The sequence below is a fragment of the Quercus robur genome, chromosome 2 (genome assembly GCF_932294415.1).
Source record: "Quercus robur chromosome 2, dhQueRobu3.1, whole genome shotgun sequence".
NCBI classification, from domain to species: Eukaryota; Viridiplantae; Streptophyta; class Magnoliopsida; order Fagales; family Fagaceae; genus Quercus; species Quercus robur.
In genome coordinates, this window is record NC_065535.1 from 97,997,247 (window position 1) to 98,017,740 (window position 20,494).

Sequence of the window (20,494 nt, forward strand, 5' to 3'; positions counted from 1 at the left end):
TGGTTGACATTCCTAGTTTTTTTGAAATTTTCAGTTTTTTCATTTTGGAAAATCTGGGACTTCGAATTGGTACTATCGGATTATATTGCTTGGCATTTTTGTTTATTCCGGTTGCAAGGGGATCAGTTCTTCTCCGCCTTATAAATATCCCTTTCGAGCAAGCAATAAGATATCATGTGTGGCTTGGACATCTCACTATGCTACTGTTTACTCTCCATGGACTACTCTATGTAATTGCATGGACAATGGAGGGACACCTTCTAAAAGAAGTGAGTGCTAATTGTGTAATTCTTTTTCTTGTGCATAGCCATATTTATACATATGTGTTTCTCTTTTCCTTATAAATATATATATATATATATATATATATATATATATATTCTTTTCCTTATAAATATATATATATATATATATATATTTATAAGGAAAAGAATATATATATATATATATATATATATTTTGCCAAAAGAAGAGAATATTTATAATCACTGAAAGTTGAATTATCCCCTTGCTATATATAGTAATAATTGTTATTTTTGTTAATTTGATTTGACCCTCTTTGAAAATGATCCTTTATGCCGCTAGCCTCTGGTTTTGCTGTTTTATTCATAATTCTTTGGTTAAAATTTTTTATTTATTATTCATATGCACAAATTACCATGAATTGCCAGTTTCCAATGCAAGAGTAGTGAAATAAAAATTTAAGTTATGGACAGAAATAATGGGAATGAAGAAATAGCAATTTGACTTCCATAAAGATTGGCTGTAGTTTCACAGAACGGCCTTGGGCCTTCATGTTGCTCTTGTTGGAGCAAGTAGCTCGATCAGAAGCCTGATGGAAGATGGACTAGCTGGGAATCTGGGATTGAGGTGGGAGTTGCAATTTAAAAATTGATTTATTCTTGAGCAGTTCTGCTTGAGCTCAGAGATGGTGCAACATGTTGGTTTTGGGGGGGAAATATAGCTATGCAACCTGGAGAGTTAAGGTTTTTGAGTGGAACTAAAGCAGGCTTATAAAATATGGTTATGTGTTGGCAGGCTTTATTCATGCTTATTATACAAATAACGTGGTGGTTCAAAGACACAAGCACGACACTATAAACAATTACAGAATGGGATTTTGCGATTGTGTTGTGGTTAAAATACACCTGTCGGCAACCTTGTATATTGATTGTTGCTAAAAATATCTTCTTCTTCCTTTTTTTTTTTCTTTTTAATATATCATCTTCTTGATTCAATGATATGGTCACTGACAATTACTTAGCGCACACAAACTATGAAAAGATGGTGCTAATTTACAAGTCATTGACCTGACTTGTTTGATGACCTTTGGCTCCTGTCCATGTTGTCTTATTCATATGACAAAACATTCATGATTCTAACTAGTTCATGATAATATATATATATATATATATATATATATATATATATATATATATATATATTTATATTTATATAAATAAAAATAAAATAAAAAAGAGCATAAAAGTGAGTCCCTTTAGTCTTGGCTTGTAGTCATAATCTTTTAGCTTATGTAGTGCTTGGTATTTTGGTATGCATGCGTAGGTCAGAATGCCTCCTTGCTTTTAGAACAAGCCAAGCTGATATGTACCTATATGTATGGTTATAGGGGCCCATTACTGCAGCCATGTTTATCTGTATCTCTAATTAATTTATGCTCATCACACAGGATCTGTTCCAATTTCCATTCAAGCCATTTTTAAATTGCATAGAACTAGGCTGTGACTAATTTCATCCTCTTCTTCAAGACTTAATTGAGAGGTAAGTTAAGTCCTCGAGTAGCATGACAGAAGAAAAACAAGAGAAGTCCATCTCCTTTGTATCGCTTGTCAATGTCCTAAACCATATGCTTTTTCTTCCTTCATAGAATGTATCTAAGAATACCTTCATGGAAAGAAATATAAGGTCATATGAAGATGACGTTGCTTATATATCTAATTGTTTGATGCAGATATTGGAGTGGGCAGATACTGGTGTTGCTCATCTTGCAGGTGTTATAAGTCTAACAGCTGGTCTACTAATGTGGATGACATCACTTTATCCAGTGAGAAGGAACAAGTTTGAGTTGTTCATCTATACTCATCAACTATATGTAATCTTTATTGTCTTTTTTGCTTTCCATGCTGGCCATTTCATTTTCTGTGTACCTGCTGGAGGAATATTTCTTTTCATTCTAGATCGCTTTCTGAGATTCTGCCAATCACGAAAGACTGTTGATATAATTTCAATCAAGTGCCTACCTTGTGGAACTATGGAATTGATGTTTCCAAAACCTGCAAGTAATACTACTTCCCCTCAAATTTGTAGTTTCCTTGTTTTTCTGTTGTTACCATAGCTGTGACACATTTCCTTAACAATGTAGATCTACGGTACAATGCCCTCAGTTTTATTTTCCTTCAAGTTCGGGAATTATCTTGGCTGCAGTGGCATCCTTTCAGTGTTTCATCTAGTCCTTTGGATGGTAAATATCATCTATGCGTTCTCATAAAGGCTATGGGAGAATGGACAGAAAAGCTCAAAGGAAATGTCCTGAATAGTTCTAGAGCTGACCTACATCTTCAGCCTCGAACAAAGATAACAGCTTCTGTTGAGGGGCCTTATGGGCATGAATTACCATATCACTTGATGTATGCAACCAAACAGTCAATTTCACTAGAATTTACTAGATATCAAGCTTTTAAGTTTCATATCACCTTCTATTTTAAGAACTAACTTCACCATTTGATTCTCTAGGTATGAAAATCTTATTTTAGTAGCAGGTGGCATAGGAATTTCACCATTTCTGGCTATCTTGAGTGACATTCTCCATCGTACTAGGGAAGGAAAACCTTGTTTGCCTCGAAACATCTTGATTGTTTGGGCTGTGAAAAGGTCAAATGAGCTTCCTCTTCTTTCTACCAACGATATGGAATTAATCTATCCATTTTTCTCAGATAAACTGAGTCTTGAGATTCAGATTTTTGTCACTCGAGAATCACAACCTCCATTGGTATGCTTAATTATGCTTTCACACCCTTGTTATTTTGTTTTGTATTTAAAGTTATCATGTTCATGTTTGACATTTAATGATTGTTATTTATCTACAGGAAGAGGGTCAAGTACACGAGGCTACGTACTCATCTCCTCTTGTGTCTAACAGCAGTAGCATGTCAGTTTTGGTTGGTACAGGAAATAATATATGGTCTGGACTGTATGTTATCTTGTCTACACTAGGCTTTGTCATCTTATTGTATTTACTGGATATTTTCTACGTAAACCCTTATGACATATCTCCATGGTGGTACAAAGCGCTTCTCCTTGTAATTTGCATGCTTGCAAGTGTCTTTATCTTTGGGGGTGTTGTGGTTAGTTTGTGGCATCTTTGGGAAAGGCGAAATGCAGCAAGGGAGGCAAGCATGGATGATAGGATAGTGGTTGAGAACATGCAGCATGATGAAATTTTAGCTCACAAGGATTCATGCCAGCAAAAAATTTTGAGTTCAACCAATACTTATTATGGTTCAAGACCAGACTTCAAAGGTATAGCATCTCAATTTTTGTTCAAAACATGAGTTAAAAGAATAATATAACAACAACAACAACAACAACAATGACAACGATGACAACGATGATGACAATAATCAAATTTTAGTCCCAACAACAATGGTAGACTAATCAAGGTTGGTTACATGTATTCTCGCTTGTAAGGGACACCTTAATGTGTGTCTATAGTGACTAAATTTCATACAAGCCATCAATCTACCACAGCCCTCCTCTATAACCAGGCTTAGGACCAACTGTGAACAAAATATATGACATAAATGGATGGAGTAAACTAAAAGAAAAATGAAAAAAAAAAAAAAAAAATCTTAATAACAAAGTTTAACCTCTTTAGTTGTACAACAACAAGGCTTTCTTGATTCCCTTTCCTTTGTCTTGCTGCAGATATTTTTGGGGATATACCAGAGAAATGGGGTTGCGTTGATGTTGGTGTTATTGTGTGCGGCCCTCCAAGTCTTCAAACAAGCGTTGCTAAAGAAATCAGGTCACAGAATATTAGGAGACAATGCAATCATCCAATCTTCCATTTCAATAGCCACAGTTTCGAGCTATAGGCACCACCTTCATCATCTCATCTTCCCCTTCGCATTGATGCACGGATAATATTGTAATTTTATTTTTTTGAGAAAGTTTCAACCTATAGCGTCTGCTCCTAGTGATAGCTCTTTATCATCAAATAAAACACCGATCAGTTTTTTTGGTGTAGGTAGGGATTGAACCCTAGATCTCTTATTCCCATCAGAAACTTTACTAGTTGAGCTTACTGGAACCCATAATATTGTAATGTTTTATGTAAGATGGATTTGGAGAATGTTGTATGTATATTATAACTTAACTAGTAAGTTGCCCGTACGATGTATGGATAATCTTGTAATGTTTTTTGCAAATTTTTTTTGAAGAATGTTGTATATATATTATAGCATATTTGTTATAAAACTTTGTAAGTAATAGTTCATCATAAGAAGCAATAATTATAAATTGTACACACATATCCATTATAATTATTCAGTTCAAGTAATAAGCAATAAAAAAACAACTTTGGAGTAATTTTGTATAATAAAAGTTGATAAAAGCATATTAATTCATTCCATATTATTGATTTTTATTATATGATGTAATAAAGAGTTTAATTACGATTTTTGTTTTCTATTTCCTCAATGCTTTGTTATTACAGTATGGCGATGCTTGTTAAGTTTGTTTAGGGGTATGTTATCATCATCTGTTTCTTCATCTTCAACATTTGAAGTTTGGTTTGTCCCTATTTGTTCATTTTTAACTTTCATCACTTTTTCATTTTATTGCATCATTTGTGATAATCACTAAAGAATTGGCATTGGAAGATTCTTGTCTGGATCTTACAAAGTTTGAACTTGCAGATTTGTTGTCGCTAAGATTTTTCGTACGTATTTGCACTTATATTAAATTTTAGTGATGTGATAGTTTTTTGTAATTTTTTTATGTATATTTTTTGTTAATTTATGAATAGTTTAGCAAAAGAATTAATATAGAATATTGGGTTGTGTATTTTTTTTCTTCCATACCTTTTTGTCCTTTGAAGGTGCATAAAAAATCTTAGCAACTAAATAATTTTCAAAATCATCCTTTAGATTGAATTCATTCAAATTAATTATGAAAATGAATTTTTTCCTAAAATTTTCTTCAAATCATGTGGGATTCCTTTTCCAATATCAATCTTGTAAAGTTGTGATTTACAACTATGTTTTATGTTGGTTTTATTCCATGACAAAAAGTGTTGTAATTGCTTTAATTTTGTTCCTTGTATTTTGTGGGATTTTATTGTATTGGGTTTAGTATTAAGTTGGTGAAAAATCGAGCATGAAATGAAGAATTAGTGCAGTTTCGTGATTGGCTTGCGAGTAGCTCGCAAGAAGGGTTCCCGCGAAAAGGGCACGTGAGAAGCACATGTTGGAAGCTGAAGAGTCATGTCAACTTGGAGGATTTCGCGAATGTCTTACGGGTAAGGCCTTCTCGTGAGATACCCGCAAAACATTCTACCTAGAGGATTTTAAGTGTGACTTTCTTACCCTTCACCCATACTAGGCCATTCAGAGAGAAAAACCCTAGTTAGGTTTTCTACAACACACACACACCCATCTTTTAGAGAGAGAGCTACTTATCCTTAGTGAGAAATCATTGTAGCATCTTCGCCTTCCCTCTCCCATTATCATACCTTGAGAGGAGATTTGTACCCAAACACAACCCACACTTTTTCAAAGTGTAGAGAGTGTTTTGGAGCTTAGGAAGCTTTTGGGGATTTGCCAAAAGTAGCCGATGAGGCTTGGTGGATGCAATCGGGCGTATTGCGGGATCCGAAAAGTTAAAGAAGATATGACTCCAAGAAGTTTATTGGTAGCAGGAGCTTGAAGGGCTCAAGTACATTGAGTAGTGTTGTTACGTGGCTTTTAATTTGGTCAAAGGAATTGACCAAGTCCTAGAACTAATAGGAATATGTTTTGCCAACTTAATTAAGCAATTCTACTTCTAGGTGGAGTTTGTATTGTACTGCACGACAAAAGGCCCACATCTTTGCTATATATACACTAGTTATGCGGCTATTGTTGATGAGTTATGAGTGCCGCAATATTAGAATAGGTTTTTTATATTCTCTGGTATTTTGTATAGAGTTCTAAGGCGTGACTTTGTTCTAGAGATTTTCAAGTTTCTCTAGTCACGTGCTTTTGGTGATTGAGAGCTCTTTTGGGTGTATTTGGGACTTGGGTTTTGTGAGAGTGTTTTGGTACCACCTTTGTAATCTCTTTCTTTTGTTAGTGAAATTTTCTCCTTGATGCCACCCATGGACGTAGGCCAAAAGCCAAACCACGTAAATCTTTATGTTCCCATGTCATTGTTTCTTATGTCGTTCTATTTCTATTTTGCATAAACCAACTGTTATTTGGATACACACACAACAAATTGATATTCATGCTTCTGCTATTCTCAACATATTGGTATTAAAGCTTCCGCTTTTACAACAAGTAGACTAGGCTTGGAGGGTCTTTTGTTATTCGTGTACTCCAACTTTATTCTCTAGTGGATCGATTTCAACTTGGAGGGTTGCAGAGAGGTTTTTCGCTGAGTTCTTCGGTTTTCTCTTTGATAACACATCTCGGTGTTATCTTGTGTTTGCATCTCTCTTCCCTTACTCTTGTACTTTACTTTTATTGTTTATTGTTCATGTGTATGCACTAGAGTAAATCCGGTGATTGCGCTTTATTTACTCTTGTTCCGCACTTAGATAAGTTAGAGTAAAAGCAATTTAGCCGTAATTTTAATTTGGGGGTCTAAATTAGCTCGTGTTTTCACACAAATTCGAGCTATCAAATCTGTATGTCAAGAATTTAATACATATTATGATCAATAGTTTTACAATAATTTAAATAAGTTGTACCTCAGTTTATTTTTCAGCAAGATCTCTTGCAGATTTATTTCGGATTTTCTCGACACCTCAATCAAAATTTAATATGAATATAGTTGAATGTAATATGACTATTGTTGACAATGCCATATTGCATATCATTTGACATTTTCTATAACACGGCAAAAGAAGCACTCGTTATCTTAGAAGACAATCCTTCCAATGTGTAACCCATTGGTAAGATTGAATATTGTCTTCAATTTGGGGAATCCTAATATACAACCCAAAATGAGAGAGAAAAGTTTTGGAAGAGAAATAGAAAATAGAGTAGTGGGATTGTTGATGTTAGACTGTACATTTTTTTATTATAAATTCTTTAGAGTGATTGTATATTTTCATTGACCGTACATCTCTATTAGTTTAGACAGAAGAGCATAATGCTAAGAAATCAATACACAATAAATAGCCCATAACATGGCTGACCTTGATTACATATAAATATAGAAAACGTCAGATTATATATTTGAATATTGTCAAGTGTCAACTATTTTGACTTTCCACTAAAACAATGAAACATTTATATATACCAATAATTTACTAGATTAAAATGTTAGAATGTTTACCACCGCACATTATTGGCACGATAGTTACTCCACAAATATAATTGTTTGTGGGATGTGGGGGACAAGGCAAGGGTTCAAGTCTCCAAGAGGAAATTTTACACACATATAAACTTAGATTAGGTTAAAGTAAAATTTCTACCTTGTATCAAAAAAAAAAAAATGTTAGAATGTTTAAAACAGAAATGGTTTATAAGGAAATATGTATTTGACAAAGAAATATTGCTATATACATTAAACCAAAAACGTTCATATAGTCAATAATATTTGAATTTCAACCAACTTATAAAAGAATTTTTTTTTCAAATAATAAAGTTTGTCATTAAGAAAATAAAACTGACGCATTTGAATATATTAGCATTAGATATAAATTTCAACTTTAGCAAAGAAATCGATATAGCCATTAACAGATAAAGATTGATTTCATCAATTCACTTAATTGAGAATATAACCAATATTAAAATAAATTATAATATTTTTTATAAAAATAATCCAACACAATGTGTTGATCAAAATTACATGAAAATTTGTCACAAAATTAAGCCAATAAAAACAAAAAATTTACTTTAAGCTTTTTGTAGTAAAACTTGTAGTACCTTTAACATTTTTCATTCGATTTTGTGTGGTTTACATAGATTTGATAAGATCATTAGATTTTTTAAATATTATATCTTATATATGAATAAAAATTAAAAGAAATTGAGGATTTAAAATTTTAAATTAGAAAAGAGATCCTTTCCCGGAGTTATGGAGTACATGGCTAATAAGAGAAGAATCAACTAACATTCCTGATCTTTTTTTTTTTATTATTTTTATATCAACTAACATTCCTGATCTTGAATGAAGATTTACAGGTACAATGCTCTAATGCGGTAGTTATACTAGTAAAGTCAAAGACAGAAAAGAGAATGTGTAATAAGATTAGTTGTTTTAAAAGCAAAGGTTGAGATTAGATTCCTATTGGCTCTTAACTCCCAACTCAGTTAGGTACTGATCGTCCGGGTGTTGTTGTGCACCTGTGTGATCAGTGTTATTGGAGCAATGACAGAAAGAATCCCATTAAAAATAAAAAAAATAAATTAAATACTCTTACGTAAGGATCAACCTCCAGCTAAGACTAGTAAGACCTTTAGTTGACAACTAAAGAAATTTTCTTCCAGAGAAATTGTTAGTGCGCATAAGGAACTACAAACAAGAGACAAAACAAAAATTATAATTCAAATCGCCTATATGTGCTATTCCACATGAAAATGGCCATCATCATCTCCAATAACAACATCACCCTGCTTCTTGCGCGCTGCTGATTCCTTTTCCTCATTCTCATAGTCATGGCCGTCGATGACATTTTACACACTTCTCAACACCCTCTTCTTCATTCCAATGGAGCTCATGCCAACAACAACAACAACAAAAACATCAACTTTGTATCATTGGCTAAATGGGTTCTCAAATTTATCATGTGGATTGTATTCCTTGCATGGGTTGCTCTCTTTTTTGTCATTCCTACAGACTTCGGGAGTGAACTCTATTTTGACTGGATTGGTGCAACCAGTAAAAGCCCATTTGGGTACACAGGTAGCTACTTCTTAATTCAACCTCGTTGTCGCATTCAAAAAAGTTCAACTTTAAAATATGCATTTTCAGGGAGTACGTTGCTGTTATTCAGTGCCCCAATTATCATTATTGCTTTTCTTGCTGTTCCATACCTTCTCATCTCTGGGGAAGACCGACTACAACTACAAGAGTATGTATTTTTTTAATCTATGCACTCATTTTACATGTTTTCATTTTGTTTTTACAATATGTGATAGCTAGCTGCAAAAGGAATAATATAATATTGCCCATAATGGATTTGCTTAAATTGGAGTAACATGAAGAAAAAGCATAAGTTTCATCTATTTCAGGAAGAAGACTCCAAGATTCCGATTGTGGACTTTTCCCATTCTGGTGGATGGACCACTTGGGGTTGTTTCCGCTGCTGAATTAATTGGCATAATCCTCTTTATCGTATTTGTTGTCTGGGATGGTTATTTCTATACTGCAGTGGTCTTACGAATGATACCTGATGACATCCCCAAAGAACAGTGGTACGATATTTTGTTGGGTTGGGTGTTACTTTGTTTATAACTTTATTGTATAGCTTTTAAATAGAAACCATGTACTATTTTTTTATTGCTTAATTTTCTTTTGATCATTCTACTTCAGTAGTTTTTGTAGTTTTGTGTCATCCTTACAAAACATTTAGGGGCAATTACAGAAAACTCACCTAAGATTAGGCACGTTTTCACCTTACCTACCCTTGATTCAAAAGTTGATACTTAGCCTCATTTTCACCTTGCTTGCCCATAATTCAAAAGTTCACACTTCACCCACCTGAGATAAGCTCCGTAAGACTTCCATAAAAGCATCTCTAACAGCTTCTCCAAAATTTTGTGCTATCTGGAGAGTAAATAGTTACATATAGGGTTGTCCACCACTTGCTTGGACCCGAAGAACCGCCCAAACCTAAAGCTCTCCACCCGATAACTGCCCAATCAAAGCAGTGTTTCGATCGGATGCTAGTCGTCGGCACCAAGACCCGAGACTATCGATTCGAGTCGCGGGTTGGCTGTCTAAGAAACCGACGAACCCAACCCGCCCGATGAGTTGTTCTCTCCTTGTTAGAAATATGAGTTTTGGCCGAAAATCCGGTAAGTCCAAACTCTTTACCAATATAGGGAGATCATGGCCGGATCTCGACAGACCCATCGAGATCTCGGCCAGATCTCAATAGATCCGGAGGAATATCAGCCAAATCTCATTAGATCCAACTATATCTGACGAGATCCGGCAAGATTTCGGCTAAAATCTGGCAAGATTTCAACCCCCACAACAAACCTGAAATCAACTGATATGCACTCGAAATTGATATAACCCGAACCGGCAAATCTGAAACTCTATTCAAGTCAGTTGCAGGTTAAGATTTTCCCCACTCGATGCATTCGAGTCGAGTCTGGATTGGACACAAACCCGACCCGGACCACCTGTGGATAGTCCTAGTTACATATACCTTTTACCTACTTTTTCAAATACATTTTTCAACAGACTCTATTGTTTCTCTATTTCATTTAAATATTATTTATTTAATATTTTTTTTATTCTTTTTTTTTAAATATTCCTTATTCTTTATTTTATTTTTTTATGAAGTGTTACATTCTCAACATTTTCATAACAAATTTTAGGTGGTAAGCTGTTACTGGTTTTAATTTAAACCCACCACTTAATTTTTTTTCCCCCACTATTAACTACAAATAACAACTTACCATTTAGATTTTTTTTTTTTTTTGTGAAAATGTTGTAAAAATATTGTGGACATAATTCTTTTTTTTTTTTTTCATCCATACATTTACTTTCTAGAATCATCTCTATCTTCTTTTTTCTTTTTTCCTTTTTCTTTCTTGATTTTTCTCCTCCACACACATACCCACTCTTCTCCTATGTATCTACATTTTTGTTTCTCCTCCACACATCTTCTGATTTCTCCTTTATGTCTTCGTTTCTGTTTTTATTTTATTTCCTTTTTGTCTCACTTCACACACACACAACCGCCCACTCTTTTGACTTCTCCTATGTATCTACATTTCTGTTTTTATTTTCTTTCCTCTTTGCTCACTTCACACACACGCACAACCGGCAGAGAGAGTTGGCATTCACCTAACTTTGTTTTTAGATGAGAAGAAAGAGAGTTTTTATGAGAGAGAGAGAGAGAGAGAGAGAGAGAGAGAGAGAGAGAGAGAAAAAAATTCATTTTTTATTCAACTGTGGGATTATTTTAAGGGGGGGGGGGAATGTTTGGAGTTGCTACAGTATTTTCTATAGTGCTCTCTTCTTCAAGAGAACTACTATAGCAACTCTAAAATATATATATATATATAAAAAAAAAAAAAAAAAAAAAAAAAAAAAAGGAGTTGAAGACGCCATTGAAGGGTGTTTTTGGTGTCTTTGCTCTCCAAAAAAGGATTTAGAGAGCCTATTGGTGATGCTCTAACCCACCTCTTTATTTTCACTATTTAAAAAAAAAACATTAAAATAAAATAAAAGATCAAAAAGTGGTATTTATAAAATAAAATAAAATGTGAAAGAAGAACAGGAAGGAATTAAACCCAAAACCTAGCCTCCTCATAAAGTCTCCAGATTGTATTGGTATTGAAGAAACTAAGATCAAAGTTATAGACATCCCAAAGCCCATCACTCTCTCTTCATTTTCCTTTTTTTTTCTCTACATTTCTTTTCTTGGCAAAATTCACCTTTGGTATTGAAGTTATAGAGATGATGGGAGTTTGAGAAAGAGTCAATGAGAGTCTATTCATTTAGCTTTGACAAATAGCTTGTTTCTTTACAAAATTCCTTATATTTAGTGTACTGTGTATACAAACACTACAACCATGGTTTTAAAAACTGGAAATATCAAAGAACTAGAATTGGGCCTAGTTACCAGTTTTTCCCTTTTTTTATTGGACTAGATTTAGGCCCGATTCTCGGTTGAACCAGCCAATACAGTCCGGTTTTAAAACCATGGCTACAGCCACAAACTATTTTACTACATTCTTACAAACTATTGATGTGGCAAATTTTTACTGGTTCTCATCTCGGCCCACCACTAACATCTCTTTTTTCTTACCAATAACCAATCAGTACCTCAGCAATTTGTAAAATAATTTGTGGCTTTAACATTTTGCATAGAAGAAACAGAGTTTGGTGCTTAACCTAACAAACTTTCCAACTAAGAAATAATAGACTGACATGTGGCTAATAACTAAAACTAATTTAACAAACTCCTGTTACTGCTTCAGTGTCACCATTTGAGAGCTTTCAAACTAGAAGTCATTGTCACTGATCTGACCTCATCTCTTTGCAATCATAAAACATGTTGTATATGAGAAATTTAAATTCTTTAGAGTGTGCATTTTCCCTTTAAATTTTTTAGAGTTATTTTTCTTCAGTACATGAAGATTGGTTTCACTGGTTGAGCTTGAGATTCCTAGTTTTTTTTTGAAATTTTCAGTTGTTTCATTTTAATAAATCTGGGACATCGCATTGGTACTATCGGATTATATTGCTTGGCATTTTTGTTTCTTCCGGTTGCAAGGGGATCAGCACTTCTCCGCCTTATAGATATCCCTTTTGAGCAAGCAATAAGATATCATGTGTGGCTTGGACATCTCACTATGCTACTGTTTACTCTCCATGGACTACTCTTTGTAATTGCATGGACAATCGAGGGAACCCTTCTACAAGAAGTGAGTGCTACTGCTAATGGTATAACTCTTATACATGTGCTATTCTTTTCCTTTTATATATATATTTGTTAGTTTGTTTGCCAAAAGAAGAATACATTTATAATCACTGAAAGTTGAATTATCCCCTTGCTATATAAATATATACACGCAAAAAGAATGCAAGGGAAAGGGAAACAGCAATTGAAAATGGAAAAATGGGAATGACAAGAAGACTAGAGAAATTATTTAATAAAGCTAAGAGTTTCAAGACTTACAGATGGGGAGGTGCTGTGCAGCAGTAATAATTGTTATTTTTGTTAATTTGATTTGACCCTCTTGGAAACTGATCCTTTATGCCGCTACTTTCTGGTTTGGCTGTTTTATTCATAATTCTTTGGTTAAACTTTTTTTTTATTTTTTTCTTTTTTTATTTATATTTTTTTTTATTATTGAAAGTATGCTATTGCAATCCTAGCAAGTATTTAGAACCCTTAATACCAGATTTTATGGCTAAGTTGATTTTAATACTAAACTAATCATAAGTTAAAGTGTAAGTGACTTAGCAAAACTTCCAAACACACAAACTACTGTACACAAGCATGGCAATAGACCTAAACAAAGTAGAGAGAGGAAGACAAGCAAAACACACATAACACCACAAGTGTTATGGAAGAGGAAAACACGAGCCTTGAGCTTAAAAACCTCTCTCCCGACCACCCGTCGGAAATCTCCACTAGGTAAAATAGTTGCAGTACATAAGGTATCCAATGAACCCTCCAAGCCCACTCTCTTACATGTACTTGAACCCTCTAAGCTCCAGCTAGCAACCGACTTCACTGAGCACTTTCTCTTCCTAGTTTACCGGAGACCCTCCATTGAAGCTCCAATAGAATCACCACCAATGAGGATTGGATTTAGGTTGTGCCTTCTTAAGTTTCCTTTCTCATTCACTCACTCACAGGTATGTGTTTGTGGATGAGGAATATGTTTACAGAATCTCTATCAATGGAATGAAAGAGATGGAAAAGGGAGATGAAGAACTTGGTTTCTCTCTAAGAAAAAGCTCTCTATTTTCATACAAAGGATTTTTCTTCACACTCTTGGCACCCTTAAGGTTTCTAGGGTATGGTCAATACTTATTTGAAGCCCTTTGCTACACCTCACAGCTGTGTGTATGTGTGTGTTGGCAGAAAAATAGTGGTTGGTGCATTTTGTAGAGTACAAAATTCATTCAGCTTGCAACCTGTTCGCCCCCTAAGGTTGCGAGATGGTCGCGAGGTGCACATCTGCACTTTCAGACAAACACCTGTCACGTGGATTTCGCGGGCAGCTTAGGTCGCGAGAAGGTTGCCTCCAGGCCATGAGATCTCAGGTTGATGCTGCTTCTAATCTTCAAGGAGAGGCTCAAGTACACTACCGCAATTTACATAAAAACCTAGAAACTAATACATCACCAAACAATACATTACATATAAAGTTTTGTCACTGAATAAAGCCAACATAAAAGCATGACTTCTCAATCTCCCACTTTGGCTATTTTGTGACCAAGCACGCCTATACAGACTCTAGACTTAATGCGAGAGGAAACATGAGACCACCAAAGGCTCACACTAAACTTTAAAGGTCAAACACAAGAGCTTGAAATTATAATCAATGCTTGAAACACTAGTACAAGATTGGTTAGACCCTATAGTTGATAACAAGTATAAAAGCATAGAATAAGTACAAGTACAACACGATCAAGTATGATATGAATGATATGCATGAATGCAACTTGATCAAACACTAGACAACCACAGAGACTATGGCAACAATGATCAAAGAACACAAGGTTATGATAATCTGAACATGCATGCAAGTGAGCACAATGAGCATAAGATAAATGCATGTTCAACAAGCACAAAACGATGCAATGCAAGCAATCAAACCAGCATACTAGATAGATAAAGCAACATAAATCCAGAGCACCAGAAAAGTACATGACCTAAACACGGTCATACAGTACAAAACCAAAAGACATATTATTCCTCCTTAAAAAAACTTAAAAAATGGATGGTTAGTTGTTAATGTATCAAAGTTATACTAAAAGCAGGAAATAACTAAAAAAACTTAAAAAAAAAATGGATGGTTAGTTTGTTGATGTAGTATTCCTCCTTGCTCATGCAATTTTGCTCCCCTTGCTTTGAGCTATCCCCTTATATGTGTGAGGTTAGTCTATGCTCTCCCCCCTTTTTGTCAGAATATCCAAAGGGGGTCCTCAAAAAACGATTTCACTAGTCCTCCGTAGGTGGCAAAGGTAGAGGAGGCATGCGAGCTTCCACATGATTGAGACGAGAAGAGGTGATATCTAGAAAATCGTACACAAGCCCAAATCCTGTTGCCATTTGCTGAGACAGTTCCACAAACATGGTTTGCATATTCACTAAGTGAAATGTCAGAGTATATGCCTTGAGAGAGGTGGAAGGATCCGAGTCCCTACGGGCATCTCTTGCTTCCACATAAAGAGCATTGAGTGTATTGATGCTGATGGATTCCGGGAGAGGTATGATTTGATAAGACTCAGAGAACTTCACATATTTGTACTTGCAGAAATGAGTGATCAAGCATGTGAACGGAAGGAACTGAGTCCGAGTACCTTTTTCAGCCATACTCCACCACACATTAAAGATGTGCCAACTTAAATCAATCAAAACCCCTCGAACCAAGTCATGTAGAAAGTGAATTTAACGGTGATCAAGGTTCGATTGAACATGTGAGGATACAAATTTGACAATATTGACACCACACGGTATATTGGAGGAAGTTTCTTCATGGACATCGATATGGTTCCGAGGTAAAGCTCTCCACCTAAAGCTTGGCAGATGGAGTGAAGATCTCCCAAGCTCCGAGAAGAATATGGAGTGTTCTTGATCCTTGTGTACTCCGGTAATTCAAACACCTCAAAGATGATTTATGGGGTGATGATGTAGTAGGAACCCTTGATGAAAGTACTAAGAGAGTTGTCGTGACGATGGAGATTGACATAAAATTCAAGGACTAATTCTTCTACTGGACACACCAGATCAACAAGAATGGAGTCCCATTCCTTTTGGTTGAACATGTTGAAGATGGGAGATCCTTGGAAAAATCTCCATTCCACTTTCTTTTCCACGACAAGGTTCGCATAACGATCTTCAAGATGCATAATTTCAAGGCCTAGAGCATCACAAAATTGAATCTGATCGAATGTGGGGCTTAGATCAGTTGGATCAATTAGTGCTTCACTTTGTTAAATGGATAATGAGTTAGGCATTTTGTGCTTTCCTCCACGAGAGGATAAGGCTTTTGGTGCAATTGAAAAACAAATGCCACAATAGCAAAAAACACAAGAACATGGCATATGATGTTAGAACAAAATAGATGCTATAACCACCCTTAAGGCATTAGAGGCATAGGCACAGGATGCAATTTTAGAAATCGATCAACCCAACAATGGTAAAACAAACTATCATAACCAAGTCTCATACAGAGATTTGATGTCCAACGGAACAACAAACTGATGAAAATACTCACTTGAGAATTTCATCAAACACTTGATGTGCACAAACACAACAACACAACAGGCAAAAAGGGAACCCAACAAATACAAGCCTAATTACAAGCACAAAATGTCATAAAAGACCAACAAAGCATATGATCAACACGAAGAAAAAAGATAGAAGGTTCAAGATCAAAAAAAACCACAAACACAACCACACCCCAACTACACAAACACACACACCCAAACCAAAAACACAAACACTAGATAAAGAGATTAGAGTTGCAAAAACTTACTTGAGATGTGACTTTTAGCTAGGCCTCACCTTGTCACAAAATCTCAAGGTAAAAACTGAGCAAGGATTTAATTTGCTCACGACCTGGGCCAAGGTTGCCTAGGGTCGCAACTAGGTCACGAGACCTACAAAAATATGGCATTTTGAAATTTTAAAAGAAAACAAAACAAAATATAGCCCACAAACACAAGTCCATTAAGTGAAAGAATAAGCTATGAGCAAGATAGATAATCAATCACAAATTAGGTCAAAGTTCCTAAACTTTTTCAAGAGATGAACGGCACAAACAAAGCGATAAACTTTGAGTGTGTGAGTGAAATTTGAGATAATACTAGCAAAGATAAACAGTTAGTTCAAGCACTCATTCAATCCATTCACACAAGGAAGGTTCACATACAGAGTAAACCTTGCAAAATTGCAAGACATGAAATATATAACTCTCACAATAAGACTTTTTTTTTTTTTTTTGATACGAAAACTAGTGTTTCATTAACCATTCAAGTCTGAATCAATTGGTTTACATCTGAAGCAACTGCAGATTCTATAATGGTTGGAGTTTCCTCCATCCATGTTACATAGTCATCTACATATTGAGCATATTGTGCTAGACCGTGGGCTGCCTTGTTGCCCTCTCTTCGAATGTGTTGGACTTCAACTTGGTGTAGCTGGGACATATATTGGTTGGTGCCAGAGATAATATTGGCAATGGTTGTAGGTGGTTCAGTGACTCCCTGAATTGCAGAGCAAACAAGTAAATTATCACTTTCAAAGACCACCTTCTGGATAGCAATGTCTCTAGCAAAAACAGCAGCCACTTCAAGTGCTTTAGCTTCAACTTCCAACGCCCCTAAGGGGAGCATCAGTTTCTTGCTCATTGCAGCAACTACCCTTCCTTGATCATCCCTTGCCACCACCCCAATACCTGTCCATTTGTGCTTAGAGAAGACTGCACCATCAGTATTCACCTTGTACCATCCTACTGGGGGAGGAGTCCATTTGTTACTTCCAATTGAATTACCTTGGGGTTGAATTGGACTTTCCTGTACTGCAGAGTATTCCTTCAACAGTCTTGTGGCTAATCCATAAATTGCAGCAGCTGTGAGTTTTCTTCCTCCGTGCCTTACCTCATTTCTGTTTCTCCAAATACTCCATGCGATCATCAACACAATATCCAACATGTTAGACTCCTTATTCAGGTCCATGCTGCACTGCCACAGTATATCAGTAAAATCCCCTTTACCCTCAATCCGAGATAGCAGATGACAATGGTTCCATACCTCTTTGGCTTTTGAGCACTGACACAACACATGGAGGACAGTTTCAGGTTCTAAGCCACACTCATCACAGATAGGGTCTTCAAGTACTTTCCGATGAAATAAATTTTTTTTGGTGGGTAGGATATTTTGACAGGCTTTCCATCCAAAAGCTCTAATCTTAGCTGGGATTCTTGCTCTCCAAAGCTTCTGCCAAAAACATTTCATCAGTGATGGATCTGAGTTCTCTCCTTTGTCCTTTCCCTTCCCATTTCTAGCTAAGTAGTATGCACTCTTCACACTAAATTTTCCATTAGCTGCTGCTATCCATACCGGTTTATCAGCTGGTAGTACTGTGCTTAATGGGATGCTCAGTATGGAGTCAGCCTCATGCTCCAAAAACAAATCTCGGATCATGTTAGCTTTCCACTCTCCATTTTCTGCATCAATGAGCGCACTAACCTTCGCCTCCATTTATCCTTCCATATGCTAATGCTTTCACCATTCCCCACTTGCCATTTAACACCATCACTGATTAATGACTGGGCTGCCCAAATGCTTCTCCACGCAAAGGATGGGTGATGGCCCTTCTTGGCATGAATAAAGTCCTCATTTGGGAAATATTTATTTTTGTAGACTCTATAAAAAAGGGAATTTCTGCCTTGTTGGAGCCGCCAGCCTTGTTTAGCCAAGAGAGCGAGATTGAAAGCTTTTAAGTCTCTAAACCCCATACCTCTATTGGCTTTTGGCTCACACATCTTATCCCATTTCATCCATGCCATTTTCCTTTCCTCCCCTTTTTGTCCCCACCAAAAATTACGCACCATGCTTGTCATTTCCTCACATAAGCTGGATGGCAGCAAGAAGCAACTCATGGTATGTGCTGGCACGGCTTGAGCGACTGCTTTAATAAGCACTTCCTTGCCTGCATTGGATAGTAACTTTTCCTTCCATCCCGATAGCTTGTTTGCCAGTCGCCCCTTTAGCTGTTGGAAAGTGTTTTTCTTTGATCTTCCCACCAAAGATGGTAGGCCTAGGTATTTCTCGTGCTGCTTAATGACCTCAGCCCCAAATAGTTGTTTTATGCTTTCTTGGGTACCCGGATGTGTATTCCTACTAAAAAACAGTGTTGTCTTCTCCCTATTGAGTTGTTGTCCAGTAGAAGCTTCATACACTTGGAGAAGGCGTAGGAGTTCTTCACATTCCTTTGTTGTTGCTTGGCAAAACATCAAACTATCATCGGCGAACAGCAAGTGGGATAGTTGTGGACCCCCTCTACAAATGGATATGCCATGAAGTCTGTCCTCCATGGCTGCTTTCTTGATTAGGGACGATAAGCCTTCTGCACACAACAAAAACAAATAAGGGGAGAGAGGGTCCCCTTGACGTAATCCCCTTGTCGGAGTTATACGCCCTTGGGGAACTCCATTAATCTGAATAGAGTAGGTTACTGAAGACAAACATTGCATGATAATGTTAATCCATTTAGTGTGGAACCCCATTCTTCCCATAATCTGTACCAACCCACCCCATTCAACTTTGTCATATGCTTTGCTCATATCCAACTTCAGAGCCATTTCCCCTGTTGAGCCACCCCTTTTCTGACTAATATGGTTCATAACTTCAAAAGCTACTAGGATGTTATCAGTAATGAGCCTATTAGACATGAAGGCACTTTGGTTCTCACTGATGATAGTTGGTAATACAACCTTTAGGCTTAGGGAAGGATATAGATAGAGAGAGATACATAGATTCAAGAATCTTCAAACTTAGCACAAGTTTGATGAGTGTGCTTTATAAAACATTGTCTTTGACATAATTGAGGCAAAATGAGCACAAGTTTGAGGCTCTTACAATTTTTGGCTCTTTTTCCGAGCATAGCTTAAAAAGCTTTATTCAATAAGAATGGTGCATCACCTTTTTCATTCTTTTTGGCACCGGCTTTTTAAGAATAGTTTGGCAAGACAATTTTGAGAGAGACATAAGTCACATTTTACTCAAATGATGAGGTCAAAACCAAATATGTTCCAAGCAAAGTGAAAACATCATGAACATTTTCTTTTTCTCTCAACACGTAGATCTAAGAAGTCTATACACAAATCACAACAAGCGCATATAATTCAAGATAAGGCAAAGTTGTGCATTCATCACAAGAGAAACTAGATGAACTAATTCCTAAAAAGTGCATGTGACAAGCTATCAAAATCAAAACTCATATGATAAGGGAACAAAAGCAACGTCACACAAGCACACACAAGTACAAAACAAACAATCAACTGAAAGATAAACAAGAAACTCACAAAGAGTATGTACAAAAACATAATGCAATGCAATGCAATGAGATGATTAAGGAGAGGGACCAACACCGATGGCCTTACAAAGAAATTCATACCAAGGACCATCTAGTGGTTTTGTGAAGATGTCTGCTTTCTGAAATTTGATGGGGATGAATTCAAGAGACACTACCTTTGTTTCCACCAAATCTCGAACGAAATGATACCAAATTTCAATGTGCTTAGTCCTTGAATGATGAACAGGATTTTTTGATATGTCAATAGCATTGGTATTGTCACAATAGGCTGTCATCATTTCTTGGGGATTGGAGTAACCATGA

General features: G+C 36.0%; 1 protein-coding gene and 1 long non-coding RNA gene across 5 annotated transcripts in view; one reads left to right on the forward strand and one right to left on the reverse strand.

The window, feature by feature from the left end:
- Window positions 1-20,494, reverse strand: part of LOC126716138 (uncharacterized) — a 43,366-nt gene that overhangs the window by 14,928 nt on the left and 7,944 nt on the right. The window lies entirely within an intron of this gene.
- The window catches only part of LOC126716136 (ferric reduction oxidase 7, chloroplastic-like), an 81,481-nt gene that overhangs the window by 4,314 nt on the left and 56,673 nt on the right, over window positions 1-20,494 (forward strand). For 2 of the 4 annotated variants that reach the window (XM_050417164.1, XM_050417163.1), the window contains exons 4-8: window positions 35-269; window positions 1,973-2,300; window positions 2,384-2,648; window positions 2,755-3,010; window positions 3,108-3,540. In XM_050417164.1, coding sequence (XP_050273121.1) covers window positions 35-269; window positions 1,973-2,300; window positions 2,384-2,648; window positions 2,755-3,010; window positions 3,108-3,540 — 1,517 coding nt within the window. Of the gene's footprint in view, window positions 1-34; window positions 270-1,972; window positions 2,301-2,383; window positions 2,649-2,754; window positions 3,011-3,107; window positions 3,541-3,945; window positions 4,415-8,732; window positions 9,133-9,201; window positions 9,302-9,461; window positions 9,645-12,601; window positions 12,837-20,494 lie in introns of those variants that run through there. The other 2 variants (XM_050417162.1, XM_050417165.1) reach the window with 2 other exon arrangements.